The following is an 18,610-nucleotide window of genomic DNA, read 5'->3' as shown; positions in this document are numbered from 1 at the left end:
AACACCTTCTGCTTGTTTATAGCCCTGAACATCCTTAGGCACATGCAAAATGTACACTATATTTCCTGCCTGAGAGAGAAGGAGGAAAACAAGGTCCAGTTTTTTTTTTCACTGCTAGAGAAACAACAATACAATCAAGAAAAGTCTTGATCAAATTTTTTTTCTTAAATGCAGGACCATGTAGATGCTGTTCGAAGTCTGCTGAAGCAACATCAGGAATTTGAACAAGTGCTGGTGGCACTGAAGAGACGAGTTGAAGCACTTAATGAAAATGGGGTGAACCTCCTAGAGAGCAGGCACTTTGCATCTCATGTGTGAGTCTAAACATTTATTTAGCTTTAATAAATGACCCAGTGTGATTAGGTGGAGAGGAAAAACTTTCTCTGAGGAGAAATTAGTTGACCTCCAAGCCATGATCTACTGGATGAGCGGGAGAAAAAGAATTTTTTTTAATAAATAGATTTCCTGGATAAACAAAATGCTTTAGATTAGAAGTGGCATTTGGCAGAACACTAGAATAATTTGCCTTGTATCATAAATGACATACAGTGACAAAACTTCTTTAATGTAAACTGATTAAATGCCTACCAAAAAAGAATTCTTTTATTTATCGGTATCATGTATTAGAACTATAGTTTGCTTTTAAAAAGTTACGGAAAACTTCACAAGGACATAATTCATTGGGAGCAGATCCTTTGTGTCTTTATTGAATCTGAACTGTTACCTGTAATTCCTTTTTCTGTGCTAGAGCCACTAGGATCTACTAAGGGGACCCCTTTGCAAACAAGAATTAGAAATAGAGGGTTAGAATGGACCTCTTGGATCAGAAGACTATGTTCTTGTGATCACAAGTAATAATGTCTTGAAAACTCCCTCCACGAATTTATAAAAAATGCCCTTAAGATCTGATTTCTTGCCAGCACTAGAAGGTCATTCCAAAGCTTCACTGCACTTACATTACAGGGAAATTTATTAGTTAAGGTGGAATATTCAGGACAGAGGAAGGTTTTGGTGTTTTAGTGCATGACTACAATTCACTAATGTAACACAACCATACAAAAGGAAAATCCAGAGCAGCTGGCAAGCAATAGCTGCTTTCGAGATGAGCCCATCACAGTGGTAGGACAGGGCTGTATATCCCTTCCTCCTGTTAGTAGAGTTGTTGGAACTAGATTACATTTATAGCATACTCATGACTACAGCAGAACCAAGGGGAACCAATAAGACTAGTACTGCATTGAACTTCCTGTTTTTCTTGGTAGCATTGAAGAAAGAATGGTCACCCTCCGGCAAAGGTGGGAACAGCTGATACAAAGCAATGCAAAGAGAAAACAGAGACTGTTGGATTCCCTGCAGCTACAGGTAAAAAGAGTAGTACTGCAGATTTGGTCAGAGATGTGTGAATTTGGAGTTTTCCCCTTTGTCCTAATATGAGACAAAATTTCAAACTACCGAGCATTCCTACTGCAACTCGCCTTCTCTTTGGCTGTGAGACACAGTCTCGCTCACCAGGGAGCAGGTGACGCACTGGTGATAAGTCTTACAAAGCTATAGCCATAGCAAAATTCCAAAACAAAAATGGAGATTTTTGAATGAAAAATACAAACAGAATGTTTTGTCTACTGGATAAGTTTATTCTGCTCATTACTTATTATTGTTCTGGACCTTAATATTTTAGCGTAGTTACTGTAAGTTTTGGCACCAAATTCAGCTTTCAGTGCTGAGATACAAAGTTATACTGGAGGATTGGACCTCTTATGGTTAAAATATTCAATCAATGAGAATTGATAGAATTGATTCACTGACTATTAAAGGGAACAGATTAGTAAATGTGGTAAAAAGGGACTAAGAGATTTTACTTAAGGCTTAAAACCTCATTAATGGTTTTAAGATCATACTTCATTTAAAAGTGTTGATAATGTAGAAAAACTTTTATATGAAAATATATCACATTTCTTCACTGCAAACACACACAGAATCAGAAGTTAAATCAATTTAATTCTGTTTGTTTCTGTAAGGAGTTTAATCGTGATGCTGCTGAGCTTTTAATATGGATGGAAGAGAAGTACAAGATTGCATTGGATGAATCCTATCGTGATCCAACAAATGTTCTACGCAAACTAAAGTGGCATGAGACTGCTGAGAAGGAAATGTTGGCTAACGAGAAGCATTTTACGACGCTGATAAAGGTGAAGGCAATTTTGAAGCTAAGTTTTTCATCTTGTCCCATACTTCATAGATGCTGATCTGCTAGTAAAATGATGTGCTGTGTTTCTCCAGAAAGGAAATCAGTTGATTCAAGACAACCATTATGCTGCAGTTTCTATCCAGGAGAAGATGTCAGAGCTTCAAAAGAACTGGAAGGAATTGTATGGCAAGATGGTAGAGCGAGGTGACAAACTGAGACAAGCTGGACAGCAAGAACAGCTCATGGAACTGCTCCAGGTCAGGAAGTCACAGAGAACAGTGGGGAGGAATGGCCTAGGAGCCCGGTTCCTCTGTTGTGTGGATGCCAAAAAAATGAGGAGAATACCATCCAGACAAAAGTGTATTTTAAAGTGTCCATTATGTCTACAGTCTCCGGACAGAAAGTTCAGTGTAGCACTAACCAAGCTCACTCCAAAGTTATGAGCAGGATAACAGAGCCAGCACAGCACCAAGATACAAAGCTGTTGAGCTCAGGCTCAGCACTGCATCTGTGTGGGCATCCTGTACTGGGAAAACAATCAAAACTCTGTAAGGGTGAGGTCATTGCTGTGCAAACATGCTTGCTTGGAGTCAGTTTGGGGGCTGGAGGCAAGGCACTGTATTAAGCACACTGTCATCCAGGAAAATTATGCAAGAGGAACAATGTGTTATGAAGGTGTTTCAATACCATTATGGCATGGAACTGTCGTTGTGTTGTAGCTGCAATCTGAAATCTTTGAAGATTGTTTGATTGTTTTGTATTATGTCATTGAGGATAGTTCAAAAAGTCTGTTTTTAATTGTGTGTTTTAGAGGCTCAGAGAGAAGAGTACTCCAAAATAGTTTGCAAAACAAAATATTCCCAAGAGAGACCTCTTAGAGTCACTCAGTCATCATGTTATCAAGAAAAGACAATTGGATTTAAAAACTGTGTCCAAGAAGTTGTCACAGGAAGGGATTAGTGAAAGAAAATGGTGTTGAAAGGACAGGATGAGTGTGCTGTAATCTTTTCCTGGCAGGATGCCAAAAAGAAGATAGAGAAAATTGAGAAAGTTCTTCAGGAACCTGAGACAGGCCATGATTTGCGCTCCAGCCGTAATCTACTCAAGCAGCACAGACAGCTGGAAAATGAGACGCATGAGCTGGCAGAGAAAATGAATGCTATTGTATCTCATGCAAGGAAAATGGCCACCAATCACTTTGACTCCCAGAGGATTCTGGATGAAACACAGAAATATCTGAAAAGGTGAGATGTCACTCTCTTTTTGTCTCTATTCCTTATGACAAATAGCGTTTTTTATTCTACCTTATAGAAAATGTCTTTTAGTTGATTAAGTTTAACCCATGCTCAGGAATGATTTCTCCTCCCAGTTGTAACACAACTATGCTTTGATCTGCAACTGCACAGCTGCCTGTTGACCCATCTCAACCTCTGTGGCTGGACATTGCTCCTTACCTGCTGCACTCCTCCTCTAGTCCCTTGCTTATCCATAGGTCATCCGTTGCTTTAATAGTGACTAGTTTCTTAAAACATCACAGGACAAGCCTAGGACTTCAAAAGCATAAATAACTTTTTTTCTGCTTACGTTTAGTGCTATCATAGAGTTCTACTTGTCATAAGTAGCCTTCTGTAGAAGGGATTATTGTATATGCAGTCAGCATTAACCATTGATATTTACTTGCAAAGAAGTGTCTAGTGTTTGAAATCTTCACAATGGTATCGTAGCCTAATTCCTGTAGCAGAATTAGGATAAAGCTTTGTTTTAACGTATATTTAATGGATAACCCCTAGGTTTGAGTCTTTGGAAGCACCTCTTTATGAGAGGCGTAAGTTGCTGGAAGCTGCAGTGGATCTTTATGAGTTCTACCATTATCATGACATGGAATTGAACTGGATTAATGAGCGCTTGGCTATTGCCCATTCCACCAACTGTGGGAAGTCCTTGGATGTGGCTCAAAACCTGTTGCAAAAACACAAGGTAACTCCTTTAATCTAGTGTATTATAACATGATGACACATTGCACTTCGTCTCAGCCTGCAAACCTGCACAGTTAACACTTTGTATGAGTGCGTTCACCGCTAACAGCTCTAGTCCAGCTAAAATAGTTCAGTGGATTGAGACGAATCAGCAGTGTGGTGATGATTTTCCAAGCAAATACAAAATTCCTGTGAGAACTGCAAAATTTGTCCTATTTTGGAGTATTATTATTCTGAGAAATTGTGTAGCTCTTCCCGTTAAAAGTGGATAAAAAGCCAGTGTACCTTACACTAAACAGAAAATAAGAGGTTTTTTCCTTTTATGGCTCAATCTGGGTTGATTTTTTTTTTGTCTGTTACGTGCTTGTCCTAAGTTTTATGCTTACTGCTTCTTTATACATGAAATCTTGAAGTTCGTGCATGCTAGATTTTCTACAAGAACATGTAACAGCCATTTAACATTTATTTTAATTCTATACTGCTTGTAAAATGGTTTGAACAAGCTACAGTCAATATGTTTATAAAGGTAAGTTAACACTGATTTCTGGGGAGTTGGGTTCTATGTAGCAATTCCTCACAGCCAGAAGGACATCTTGGCTGTCCTGCACCACAGGCAATGCTGGATTCTGCAGCACCTTGATTGCAAATTCCATGAGAAAGATTATAAAACCAATGGGGATGCCTTATGGAGCAGGAGTCTAATAATTTTCATGGTACTGTTGACAGTGTCTCTCTTCCCATCATCCTCCAGCCCTGTTCATCTTCTGGGATATTCTATTTTCTGATCAGCAACTCAACACTCTGTTGACTCGCCTAGCTTTGTGTCTCATCTCTTGTTCTGTTCTACCTCCCAAACCTTCCTGGCTGCTGGACAGGGCAAGGGGCAAGACCATGGTAAAGAAAGGGGAGAAGGGGTAGGACCAGATCAAAGCATAAGGCTGAGGACTCTGGTGTAGGGAAGTTAAGGGATGTCTGCTGCTTCCTTACGTACTCTTCTTTCCTCTCTTAGTGGCAGTACCAAGAGCAGAGCATTATACAAGTGCTCTGCAAGTCTGGGGCTGCAGGTGTTGTAGAAATAGACAGCCCATGTCCACTTGCTGTACTCTACCCACTGTCACCAGCTGCCAGTTTTCCTTAGGACTAGGAGTACCAGAATTTATTTATCCTCACATTCTCTTCCTTTATTTCTACTTTTTATTTTATCTCATTCCCAGGAACTGCAGGCAGAAGTGACTGCCCATAAACAGCAAGTCCAACGGTTCCTGGATAAAGGAAAGACAATGATTGTAGGCCAGCACCCATCACCTCAGAAAATAAATGAGAAATGCCAGGAGCTTGTGACTGCCTGGCAGGGCTTGGAGAAGTCTTGTGAGGAAAGGATGAAGCAGCTGCAGCACTCAGTTGGCTTCCAGGAGGTACAAATTACAGCAAAGAGCTTACACAGTAGCTTCTTCAGACAAACAAGAGGACCAAAGTATTAAAGTGAATAAAAACCCAGCTCTGCTGGGACTGGTATTCTCTTCAGTTGCTTGAGGCCAGACTCATGGGAGTGGAGGGCTGGATTGCGTAGTTGAATGCAGCCCCCAGCCTAGACCTGCTGCTCTAGAGGTTTCCCTTGAGTTCTATACCCACCCCTTATGGTTCTGTACAGAACACACATTTCTCCTAGTAGTAGCTCCCTTCTCAGTATCTTTATACAGCCTCAGACTTTGACTTAATTAATGTAATGAATCCTGAACTGGCCCTTCATACTGGAGAATTATGATAAGGAAATCAGATAAGAGGGGATTTTTTGTGCTATCCAATCTTCACCTGTTCCCGGTAAAGATTCAGAGAAAGTTAGGGATTTTGATTCTATTATTTTCTATAGGCTTTGGAACTTTATCCTTAGCCTTTATCCTTTTTTTTTTTTTTAAAAAGGTTAAAAATTGCATGCAAATATTTATATCAATAATCCCAATTTTCTGTCATCAGTTATTCAGGTAGCACATCCTGTTTGATAGACATAAACAATGTTTGCATAGAGTTTGCCGGACCAGCTAAAGTATGTTCCCTGGGGTATATGATCATCTGGCTCTTATTTCCTCTATCTATAAAAACGTTTATCCATACTGTAAACTTTATGAAGCCTGATTCTTATTGTGATTTGAACTTCTCAGGTAGGGGAAGGAGAAATGTCACACTGATATGATACAGTTAACCCCTACCCTTAATGAATAAGGTAAAGAAAGAGTCAAGAAAGAAAAGCAGTGTGAAGAAAGAAAAGTGAGACAACTTGAAACTTTCTGCCAGAGCTGTAATGCCTGGAGAAGACCTTGTTATCCTGTACTGAAGTCTTTCATCTGTGATCTCCTTCATCTTTTTATGATTTCACAGAACAGTGAATTAAATATTTAATAAAATGTCACCATAAATCTTACAGTGCACCCTCCATTTAGAATTTATCAGGTAAAAAAATGATATGAGTGTTTTTGAAGTAAAAACTCATTTGTTCTGTCTTTAACTGATAGTTTTTAGTGAATACTTCAGACCTGGAGGCTTGGATTGCAGAAAAATATCCACTTGTGGCAAGCAAGGACTATGGTAAAGATGAAGATGGAACACTGAAACTCATCAAAAAACATAAGGTATTTCTCTGCTTAAATTCCATAAGCTAGCATGATCTTTTGGTCTGTCTGAGGCTATAAAATTTTTTGTCTCATTGGTAATTGGGTGTCAAGCCATCTACAAGATATTTCGTGTTGATATATGTCCATGTGTGAATGGACTGATAGAAGAGATCAATTCAGTATACTAACATGATTGGAAAAATGTAGTTTGGGTAAAAAGGAGAATAGTGAATATTTTCATCTTATTTTCCTTTTTCAACAGATGCATGCAGAAGCCTTTTTTTTTTTTTTTCTAAAATCAAAGATACAGATAGAGCATTATTCCAGGGATATTTTTCTCTACCTAATAATACATCAGGAAATTCTAATTGTCTTTGTTCACCTGACTTGTATGGATTTATGTACATTTTTTTTTCAAAAAATGTTGCTAGAAAATGATCTAAAATTGATCAAGTCTTGGAAATGTCATATCCTTCCCAAAAGTATTTCTCATCTTTTAATGTCTCAACCGTAGGCTGTTCACAAACAGTAGATCTTGGACAACTGGCTCTCAATTCACTATTTTTCTTTGCCAGGCACTGGAGCATGAGATTGCCATTTACCAAGATTTAATGAAAGAACTGAGCGAAAGTGCCCAAACTCTTCTTCTTGTGGGCTCCATCCAGTATACTGAGGTTGATGCACCAAAGGAACAAGTTCGTTCAAGACTCCAGGAGTTACAGGAGCTATCAGCAGCAAGGTATAAACTAGACCTGCCTCTTGGTTCTTAGGTTTGATTCAAAGCCCACTGATATCTCCAATTACTTAACTGGAATTTAGATCATAATAATTATCTCCTCCCTTTTCAATTGTATTTAGGAAATTGCTTGTTTCTATATTATAATTCTGAGCACCTATAAGCTTCTCATTGTTGGTAAACAAGACCTCTACAATGTATTCAAGGAGTTTTGCTACATATTAAGAATTTGAAGCCCACAAATTTCCTCTTTATCCTTAATCATCCTCCTGTAAAGTGACTTGAGATGCCAGATTCTGACTTGCATTTGTGTTATGCCCCAGGAAAATAAGAAAAAAGTGCTTTTAAAAGATTTCCTTAATGGTGCTTGAAAATTACTTAATTTGTTACATAACGTAAGGGAGACAATTACAGATACACTTATCTTTGTGCCCAGTGACTCTGCTAGTATAGGAAAGTTTTTATTCTTGAATGAATCATTTACTTTTCATTTCACTTCCTTTCTGTTATTATGAAAGCAAGGTGTTTACAATGGGACAATTAGCTTATACAGAGGGGTTTTAGCACTTTGTTGTCAGGAAGGAACAAATGTCTGAACAGTTTTGATTTTTCTTTCACAAAAATTTCATTCAGAAAAAGAATGAGACTCTGCAAGTAGAATAACAAATAAATTAATCTGAATACTAGAATTATTAAGCCTACAGAAAATGCTGGTATTTTACCTTTTGTTTCTATTCTTGTTTACAATTCAAAAAGTAAAAGCATCAATAGAAAATCCTGTGAATGAAAAGTTCAGAAAAAAAAATACTCAATCTAGAAATACCAAAACGTGTGTGTTGAACACAGAAATGTTTTGTTTTTTCACTCATGCTTAATGTTAACCTGAGTCTTGTTGTGCTTTATTGGTGCTCTGGTTTGTACCTCTGATCTGCATTCTCTTTGGGCTGGACTCTCTCAGCAGGCTACATCTCTTGTGATGAGCAGTTGTGATTCAAAGAGGGAAACCAAGTTCATCTTTCCTGGAATTTTTGCACTGGTCAGTCAGTCAGTGTTAGCAGATGGAAAATTGATATATTATTTACTGTGAAAGACCTGTAGCATGTTTGGCTGAGTTATAAGATACTCTAGACCATGGTTGCAGCAATTTTGCTAAACAGGCAATGTAAGCAGAATTGCATCAAAAGGCTTTCAAAGCATCCACTTTCCTGATGCACCATCCTCAGAAAGATTTCCTTCTTATTTTCATGAGCAATACAATTATCCTTAGAAAGACAGATCAGGACAGATCTGGAAAAAAATAAAAGATATTTCCATGGGAAGAAAAAAAAAAAAAACAAAAAACATCAGGAATGAAACCCAACTGAAATCAAAAGCAGAACAGGAGGAGAACTCAACTAGGCACAGCGCTCTTCCAGGACACCCAGCCAATGAGATGAGTATGACCTGGATGACAGCTGTCATCCTACAAACATAATTTCCACTTTTGAGAAATAGTCAGCTCTTTCATTAAAGAGAGTGAGTCTTTTGTGAGAGGTTTTGGGGATTCATAGGAAGAAAGTTACTGATTGCCCTCCTCCATATTGCCTTGGTCTAATTGTATTACCTTTTCTCCTTCCCCCAACAGAGGGAAGAAGCTGGATGAAACTCTTGTCTTGCATGAGTTTGTACGAGAATATGAAGATCTGGAAGACTGGATCACTCAGCAGAAACAAACAGCCAGCTCTGAAGACTATGGAAATGATTATGAACATGTCTTGGTGAGTTTTTTGAGTAACAGATCAAAAATCAAATAAACTATCTGTATTGAGACTGTAAACAGATTCTAAGGTTGTCCATGAAAACTTAAAAGACAGAGTAAGGAATAAGGATAAATAACTGGAAGATGGGAAGAGAAAAGAGTGAAGAGTGGGTGGGAAGGTCTGAAGAACAGACAGCATTGCCTAACACATTCTGCTACTATGAGGACTGAGATGTGTGAAACAACTGCAGGCTAAAATGTCTAGGCCTTCAGAGAGCAAGTTCTTTCTACTTTTAATAGTCAAGTATTTTAGTGTGGTAACCATTTAGGACTTTTCCTTTTTTTCTCTTTTTTCATTGAGGTTGCTGATGGCTGTACAAACATCTACAGCTATACCTCTTTACGGAGCATAGAAACCAATCTAATATCAGCCTGTTAAAAATTAATAGCTATTCTGAATCCTCGTTTTATAATCTATTTCAAAATAACTTGTATTCTAAACCTTAAAATGAGACTGCATTATCCATTTACAGTACTGAATGCACATTTGCATTCATGAAGGGAAAACATATAATTTAATAATTGAAATTCATTGTACATAGAATGTTTGTTTCCGTTTCCATTAATAATGTTTCTACCTCCCATCTGTGTCACAAACCTCATGTTTTGCTAAGAGTTTGTAGCTCCTCATGCTCTTTGGAGGTAAAATCCTGTCACTCTGCAGGGTCTTCATCTGTAAGTATGGTCAGCTTATTACCTGTCTTTTGGCTTTGCTCTGTTAAATGAGCAGGTACGTTTGGGAAATGAGAGCACTCAAAAGGTTTTGGTTTTTTTAATTCTTGTTTTCCCTTCAAAAGCAACTTTGTGCCAGATATGACACATTCCGACACCAGTTGGAAGCAGCTGGGAAAAGAGTTGTGGCTTTCCAGCAGCTGGCAGACCACTTGCTGAACTGTGACCATTCTGGGTCCTGGGAAATTCGGCAGATGCAGAAAGAGCTAAGGTAGGAGACTTACGTTAGTTCCATAATGCTTTGTCCTTTCAATTCACTCTGGAGAAGGAAGAAGAGACGAAATACTAGAAAAGAATAAGGCAGGTTCTCCTAATTCTCTAATTGCAGAATATGTGGCTTGCTTATTGAAGCACAGCTGCTGCCACCCTCATTTAAAAATAGACTACTTTTATGCAGGCATTATCTACTTGGTTTTAGCTTGCTTTTAGCTTCTGTAAATTGCATCAGAGGTGCTTTACAAGTAAGGGTGAGTGAACTTTCTTTGCCCTTTGAAACAAGATCACCTAACTGAAAGGCTAGGAGTTTCGTTGCTTTTTTATTACTTCTGATTTTTGAGTTTGAATCCCATGATTGCTCTTTAGAATAAAGTTAAAATGTTCTGAGCTTCTTAGTTGTGGCATCAGTCTAAACTGACCTGAAAGAGAAGTGGGTCTGTCTGCTGTTTTGGGCACCTCAATGTAAGGAAGATATAAAGCTCTTAGAAAGTGTCCAAAGGAGGGCTATGAAGATGGTGAAGAGCCTAGAAGGGAAACCGTATGAGGAGTGACTGAGGTCACTTGGTCTGTTCCGCCTCCTCTGGAGAAGAGGAGAGTGAGGGGAAACGTCATCACAACTTCCTCATGAGGGGAAGTGGAGAGGCAGGCACTGATGTCTTCTTTCTGGTGACCAATGAAAGGACCCAAGGGAACAGCATGGAGCTATGTCAGGGGACATTTAGATTAGATATTAGGAAAATGTTCTTCACCCAGAGGGTGGTTGGACACTGGAAAGGGTTCCCCAGGGAAGTCGTCATGGCACCAAGTCTGACAGACTTCAAGAAACATTTGGACAATGCTCTCAGGCACATGGTGTGATTCTTGGGGTGGTCTTGTGCAGGGCCAGGAGTTGGTCTGTGATGGTCTTTTGGGGTCCCTTCCAACTCAGGATGTTCTGTAATTCTATGACTCAGTTGTCCAAGTCCTGCATATAAAACCCAAAAAGCATAATTGAGAAGGGCTCTCCCATATAGGACCATCTCTTTAAGTTTATCGAGTAGACAGGAGGACAGAGTAGGGTGAAAGACAGGCTGTTCTTCAGAGAATCACTCCAACAGAATTTAATGGCAGAAATGAAAAAAAAAGTAAGAGGAGGTCTTGTTTTCAGTCTTTCTTCAGACTGTTGGTCTCCATTAGTCCTAGTTTAAACGTTTTACATGGTCCTTTTCCCCATCCTCCCTTGAAGGAACTCTTGGGAGGAGCTGTTAGAAATTACCAGATTACGAGGTGCACGGCTGAGAGACGCTGAGGCGATTCACAAGTGTTACCAAGATCTAACTGATGCTCTGGCCCATATTGAGGTAAAAAATAATCGGAAATTCTCATATAATGCAAACTCTATTTCAGCTTTATTTGTGGAATATTCTTGTGATTCTCAGCATGCTTACTGATGACTTCAAAAAAGTTCTCAGTAAGAAACCTGTGTAATTACTCAAAGTGTAAAAAAAAAAAATCCTTTGTAATCCTTAGATACGTGACTGGTTACCTGATGAGAACCACTGGTGAAACCAGGTGTAGCTGGAGTTGCTGATCTATGGGATAAGCTGAGATCAGTGCTTGAACTAAGTTGTCTCACAGTGCAATGTATACAGTCAGGCCTAAGAAACTGCTTATTGCCTCACCGTGGTGGCTCTTTGTATGCTGTTGTAGCTTTATGTGCTGAAGAACTATCCCTTGAAAAAGGCATTTGTCTGGATTACAGTAACCATTAGCCTGGAAGGCTGTCAGGCAATCATGTGACCTGATGTGAAAAGCTGGGCCAAAATCTTCTCCTCCCATTTCAGTGCCCAGTACTGGCAATAATTTCAATCAGTCCTAGTGTAAAAACTAGGGGGAGAACTCCCAATAAAAAATCTTCAGCCTTCTGTTTTATCTGAACATCCTGAAGAATTTCGCAGAGAAACCATATACTTGCTGTAATGAGAGATGTGGTTTCCCTAATGCAGATGTTTACAGGAGGCAGCGATCCAATAGTTTCCACTGTTTGCAAGGCAACAGGGCATTGTTTGGTTACATGCAATTGATTTTTCTGGTTGTTTATCCTGGCAGAGGCTGCCCTATTCAGCCATGTTATTCCTACTTTCTTCCTCTATCATGAATGGAAAATCAAACATCATATTATTTCACCATATGCTAGCTGGGATTTTCAGAACCTGGTGCATATTTAACTTCAATGATGAAGTAGTTAATTTTGAGGCAGAAACAGAATTCAGAAACACTTCACAGACCAGCTGTTGGTTTATCCCAACAGCTATTTGGTCCAGGCAGCCACTACACCCTTCTTGCATTGCATCTTGTTAATAGCTTCATGCCAGAGTGAGAGAGCAGTACAGTCATCTTGGTCATCCCTTCCTGTGTACCCTAGTCAAAAGTCTACCAGGAAAAGACATTTCTTATAGGAACCTAGTACTGGGAGATCTTGCTTAAGTCATCAGCTCCAGTGTCATCATAGTATAGACAACTACATCATCTCCTTTTATAAGACCTTACCAAGATGCATTGTTGGTACGCCAAACTAGCCTGTGAATCTGCTCCAAAAATGCACTTCAATGGTTAGAAGTGTTCTTCTAATTTTCTCTAAACTGATATGGAACAAATTTCTAATAATTTTATTCTAACAACACTGTTGTTCTCTAGCTGAAATGCCTTTTTTTTTTGTCTGCTTGCTGTATTTCCGGTGCATGTCTGGGTAACAACTAAATCCCTTCAGAACCTTTGTTGAGCTAAATAAATGTTTAAGTTTCCTTTTATGTAATGGTCCCTCCATTTCTTTCATCTTTACAGTAAACTTTCTTGAGCATCTATAACTAAAATTTTCATATAAAGATGGTTCACAGGAAGACCACCTGTATGCCAAAGAATGGGCTGAAGCTGTTGCTTGTTAATGCTACTTTTAAGAATTCACTATGTCACTGCAGCAGCTGTTCCAGATTGATTCCCAACACAAAGCCCGTAAGACGTTCTCTTATATTGTCTGATCAAGAAAAGACTTGAACCTTCATCTGCACAGTTCACTTAGAAGTGAGTTACTAGGACAGACTTTTCTGGCTTCCTTTTACCTATAATAGTTGAGTAACCCAGGATGTCCTCAAGAGTGCATTATGAGTTGCACTACTCAAAATTACTAATATAGGCTTGTAGTGAGTTTTGCTTGGAAGTAGAAAGTAACAAAGCTTTCTCTAATTTCATCCTTCTAGGAGAAGTCCAAAAGTATTCCAGATGATGTTGCTAAGGACATGAGAGGTGTGCAAACCCAGCTCCGCAACCATGTGGCCTTGGAACACGAGCTCTCGGGTAATGAGCAGCAGGTAATGACGGTGATTTGGGATCTTTAATGTGTAGCCAGAATTCAAGTTTCCAAGATAAGCATAATAATTTGGTATTGTGAACCAAATTACTACTGTCTCTCACAGAAAGACTGGAAATCTCTATGGATTTTCACTAGTTTTCTAGTTTTCTTTGTATATTCAAGGTCTAACGGCAGTGATAAAGTAAGTAATTTAAAACTTTTCAAATAAGGCGCATACTATAATGTGTGCTGATTATTGAAGTGATTCACAGGGATATTTTTGATCATTGTTTGAAATGTATGATTATGCCAGGCTTTGTGATGAGCTTATCATCTTCTTCATAGTGTTTCAAGTGATTACAAGGAAAAAGCCAGAATCAGTTTTATGTGCAGACAAAATTAATATTCATTAAACACAAAATGCTTTGATTGACTATGGAGGATTATAGAAGAAAGTATAGGGCAGCAGTCTGAAATTTTCTGTATGTTTGGAAGAGTACAAATTGCACTGTGAGAAAAAAGGATAGGGCTCATAATACAAACATAAAAGGTTTCAGCTCATGAGAACAGCTTCCTTGTATATAAGAGACTTGCTTGGCTTCAACGAGGCCGATAAAACTACTATGAGTTTTCTCTCCACTCTTTTGTTTAATAAATGTAATAGTATACAATAGTATATATAGTATAAAACACAGCAAGTGTAATATTGAGATTATTTTAGTAGTTAACCTAGTATTAATTATCAGTGGCCTCACGTATTGGCTTCAGGACGGATAACATTAAAATTGATTCCACCAGCTATTTGTGACTTTTAAAGGTAAAAGAGCATGAGATACACATGAAGAGAAAGTGGTCACAGTTAAGCTATATGGTCAATGAGGAAAAAAGGGAATAGTTAGCAATTACTTGCATTATATTAGCAATTATAATACTGGTTGCATTATTCATATAATAAATGGTATGGTAAAAAGGGAAAACAAAATCTGAAAAATCACTGTTGCAATGAGCCTTGGCAAACATTGGATGTCACTATTACTCCATAGAACTGAAATTATGGAAGTTTTTGTTTAATGTGAGAAAAGCTAAGTCAGATAACATTGCTTGAATTGTAGTTTCATGCACAGTTAACATATCCCTTATCATAACTTTTCTGATATTACCTGATGTTTGTTACTCTCTCCTTCCTACACTCTACTTTCGTCCCTGTGTACAGCTGCAGGAGCTGATCCACTCTGCAGATCATGTGCTGCCCCACTGCTCAAAGAAACAGGTGGAAGACCTAAAAGCAAAGCAGCAGGCAATACTGACCAACTGGAAGGCTCTGAAGTCTAAAGTGGAACTGCGCAAGAAACTCCTGGAACAAATATACAAGCTTCACGAGTTTCAGGCACATGTAAGCACTTCTGCCATCTGTCCGTTGGTACACAGGAGAAAGTTGCCTTCAATGTGTGTGAATCATAGGTGTATTTCCAAGCTGCAAAAGGCTGCAGGTGCTACCTGTGATATTAATGAAGCATTTAAGTGCATGTAGCTATTTAGAAAGTTGTTAGAGGATAAGGATCTTTTACCTTCTGTAGGAATAAAAGCTCATAACCAGCTGTGTATGGAATAATTGACAGTTGTCAGAAATGGCTATTGCTTCACAGGAGCAGCAGTAGTCTTTTCAAAGACTGCAATTTCCACTGAGTAAGAGTGATAAAAGGAGATGTTACACTCCCATTTATAATGCATTAAAGTTTGTTCTTGCTCTCTCAGGGTATGCAATAATCCACAGTTAACTTCATGGAATGTATCAAATACAACTTACTGGTTCTTGCACTAGCTTCTCATGTTGCTTAAACGGTGACATGGATATATCAGCATAATATTGTAATCAGCAATGCACAGTAGCTTTGTCTCCAAAGAATTCAATAGGTCACTGAGCTATAATTTGCCACAGAACGCTTTGCAAATGTCGGTAATCTCAGTGAAGGCACCCGAGCTACACCACTGCAAATCAGTAGATTATTGCTGCAAGTACAGCAGTAGCAGGTTCTAAAACAGCGAGAGTGTCCCCTTACATCATGAAGGAAATTGCTAATGTACATTTCTAGAATACTTTGACGTTCTTTTATTCTTGAACTCTTCCAGGTGTAACTTCAGTGTCAACTCAAGATATGTCTGGTAGTTCACATTCTGTTTCTGGTTTTGGTGGGAAGCAGAGAATGTCCAGGGTATGCTGGAAAAAAACTTCCTGCAACTCTGTCCTAGGTTTGTTAGCTGGGAGCAAGACCACCGTAGAGTGTACATGGTTCTTTTTTGTTAACATGAGAGACTTCTGCATATTAGACTAGTCCACTTCAAGTCTCTTATAAGTGTTCAAATTGGTGTTATCTGCCTATTTCATCAAAAAAATGTATTATACAGTTAGAGATAAAGGATGCTTATGGCACTTTGGTTTTTTTGAGGGTTTGCTTGGTTTGGTTTTTAACTGTTACAAGTCTATTATCTTGTGCAGAACTGTCAATGGGGGAAATAAAAGTGTCTCTAGTGATGTAGGTGAAAAGTTCATTTGTCCACTGTCTTTTTAATAGCATCTAGGAATGATAGTAAGAATAAGTCAAACTTTTAGTATTGTATTCTTCTAACATATATTAGAGTCTTGAAGTCTGCAGCCTGGGGTCGTCTCCATCAGGAGGTGGGTCATGGTGGATTTATCCATCAAAATATAGTCACTCAGAGTTCACTTCATTATTGCTTTGCTTCATAACTTACATCATAAATTTAGTTATTGACTTCAGATAGAAAATGTCTTGTTTTCTCCACCTGTTGGGGTACCTTTTTAATTGTTATTGCTGGAACCATACAAAGCACCTTTGGTTTGAATTTTGTCTGAATGGCAAATCTATAGCCCATTTCTCCCTCTGGCAGCGTATCCTTTGACCTTTAGGACTCTTAACATCGTAAAACAAAATGACAAAGCCAGGTTACTGTATTCTCAGTGAAATGTCTAGACAGGATTATGCTCCAGGCAACTCCCTGTCTCTTTGATGGCAAAAAGTGTTCCTGATCCTCTTAATTTTCACCTCCTTTCCTGACAATAATTCTTGAAACAGGGAAGAGCTGGTCCTGCAAGTTTGGTAAGCTTGTCTTTCTGCCCAAATGGGACAAGGCAGCATCATGCAGCCATGTCTAGTGACTAAAAAACTCAGTAGCTCTAGGGTAGGTTAGAGCAGCTTTGCTGTAGAACATCACCCAAATTGCTGAATGCAAAGAGGCAACTTTGCTACCTTTCCTCTTTCAGCTATGCCAAGAGGTCCACAAACAATGTTAGTCACAGCTGTTCAGTGTACTTTTTTCATTATATTGTTCATATGCAGTCATTAGGGTTTTCATTAAGAAATTGTGCACAGATTAGGTGAAACAAAAAAAGTTCAGTCTTTCCATAAAATGAGAATTCTGCACAATCATCTAGTGTATCTCCTTGCACCCCATCAAGTACAATTTTAGTCTGATTAAATAGCAGAGAGCTGGGCCTAATGGACAATGCACGATAACAGCAGAGGGCTTCAAATCTTCCAAGAAACTTTGTCAAGGAAGATGAATGTAGACATAGACTCAAAGTATTTCTGAGTGATCTGAGGCTCTTAATCTGAAGTTTCTGCTAGGATCTGCATGGTCTCAGTCAGGCTCTGCTTAGGAGTTTCCGGCAGACTGATGCCTTGTCTATCCTTAAATGTTGCTGGCAGCGGCAGTCCAATAACCACTCATTGGCTCTTGACTTGTTCCATCACATTATATATCCTGAGATTTATGTATTTTTTCCTAATGCTTTCTTAAAATCTCAAGGAGTCTTAGACATTTGCAGTGCCAAGTGCAATGTCAGTGTCTCCAGTGACATCCAGCTGTGTGAATGAATTAGTTCTAAAAATCAAAATTATGCCAACACGTGTGCACTATGTGGGCCTCTTTAAAAGGACCACAGTCTTTTTAAACAGTCATTTAGTAGCTGTGTTTGTTGGCTTTAAGAAAGCCAATTTATCTTTATCTCTGTTTATCTTGGCTTCAAAGGCTAAACTCAGGATCCCAAATTGGCCAGTTTCAATTTTGTGGTGCTTTTCTGAAACTTTTTTTCTTGGCTGGCAGTACAAAATTTTGATGATATGAACAAAAATCCATGGGTAAAATGGAGCAGCCAAGAATCTATTTCCATTACATAGTTTCTTTCAGTGGAAAAGCCAGCAACCACTCACAAGAGAAAATTTTTAGTTCTCTGCAGTGAGAGGAGTTTTTTTCCACACTTACTATACCTAATCGTCTTTTAAAATACACTTTAAAAACCTGACAAACTCTTTACTACCTCAAAATTAAATCAACCAATTCAGACACAATTAAACTATAGCAAAACTTAATTAGTCATTGCATGTAATTCCCAGTATAGTCCCTTGCAATCCTAATTTTAACAACTGACACATAAGAGCAAAACTCCTATTGCAGATTCAAATAAGATGTCTAAAGTAAGTGACTGTTTAAGGTGTAGAATCAAATGCAGAAAAGGACATATAGAAAAATGTCGAATTATTTTTACTTGTACAAGTTCCTTCAGTCACAGTTAGAAAATAATTCTCAGATATTTGTTTTAGAACTTTCTTGCTCCTAATTGCTTCAGCTGATTGCTTCAGGCATTTTAAGATATTGTAAATGTATTTATAGTTTAATCAGATTTTGAAAGTAAATTAGCATCACACATCCTTGTTCCTCCCAGGACTGCATTTCTGTGTCAGTCTCAATCCTATAGTTCCACAAACCAAAAGCTGAATCTGTATACCTGATTTGGTTATGCAATTTTTTCTAGGCTGTGATTTACCCTTTTTCCACATTTATTAGAGTGCATTTGTTTTTTATCAGAAAATTCAGACTCTCGTTTTAGAATATGTGCACAACCTAATTTCAAATAGACTTGCATTAGACAAAGCTGTCACAGAAAAGTAGGATGATACTGTTTTATCCTTTGTGAAGGAATAACATTAGAAAACACTTAAGATGGA

General features: G+C 38.4%; 1 protein-coding gene across 1 annotated transcript in view; it reads left to right on the top strand.

The window, feature by feature from the left end:
• Nucleotides 1-18,610, top strand: part of SPTBN5 (spectrin beta, non-erythrocytic 5) — a 79,821-nt gene that overhangs the window by 20,637 nt on the left and 40,574 nt on the right. The window contains exons 18-31 of the mRNA XM_027674219.1: nucleotides 175-314; nucleotides 1,263-1,362; nucleotides 2,019-2,189; nucleotides 2,281-2,445; nucleotides 3,206-3,432; nucleotides 3,979-4,165; nucleotides 5,379-5,579; nucleotides 6,675-6,791; nucleotides 7,349-7,512; nucleotides 9,134-9,266; nucleotides 10,105-10,250; nucleotides 11,481-11,595; nucleotides 13,492-13,602; nucleotides 14,797-14,976. Coding sequence (XP_027530020.1) covers nucleotides 175-314; nucleotides 1,263-1,362; nucleotides 2,019-2,189; nucleotides 2,281-2,445; nucleotides 3,206-3,432; nucleotides 3,979-4,165; nucleotides 5,379-5,579; nucleotides 6,675-6,791; nucleotides 7,349-7,512; nucleotides 9,134-9,266; nucleotides 10,105-10,250; nucleotides 11,481-11,595; nucleotides 13,492-13,602; nucleotides 14,797-14,976 — 2,157 coding nt within the window. The remainder of the gene's footprint in view (nucleotides 1-174; nucleotides 315-1,262; nucleotides 1,363-2,018; nucleotides 2,190-2,280; nucleotides 2,446-3,205; nucleotides 3,433-3,978; nucleotides 4,166-5,378; nucleotides 5,580-6,674; nucleotides 6,792-7,348; nucleotides 7,513-9,133; nucleotides 9,267-10,104; nucleotides 10,251-11,480; nucleotides 11,596-13,491; nucleotides 13,603-14,796; nucleotides 14,977-18,610) is intronic.

The sequence above is a fragment of the Neopelma chrysocephalum genome, unplaced genomic scaffold (genome assembly GCF_003984885.1).
Source record: "Neopelma chrysocephalum unplaced genomic scaffold, ASM398488v2 Primary Assembly neopelma1_24, whole genome shotgun sequence".
NCBI lineage: Eukaryota > Metazoa > Chordata > Aves > Passeriformes > Pipridae > Neopelma > Neopelma chrysocephalum.
Note: the sequence above shows the minus strand (reverse complement) of the source record. Positions and strands in the feature narration are given on the sequence as shown.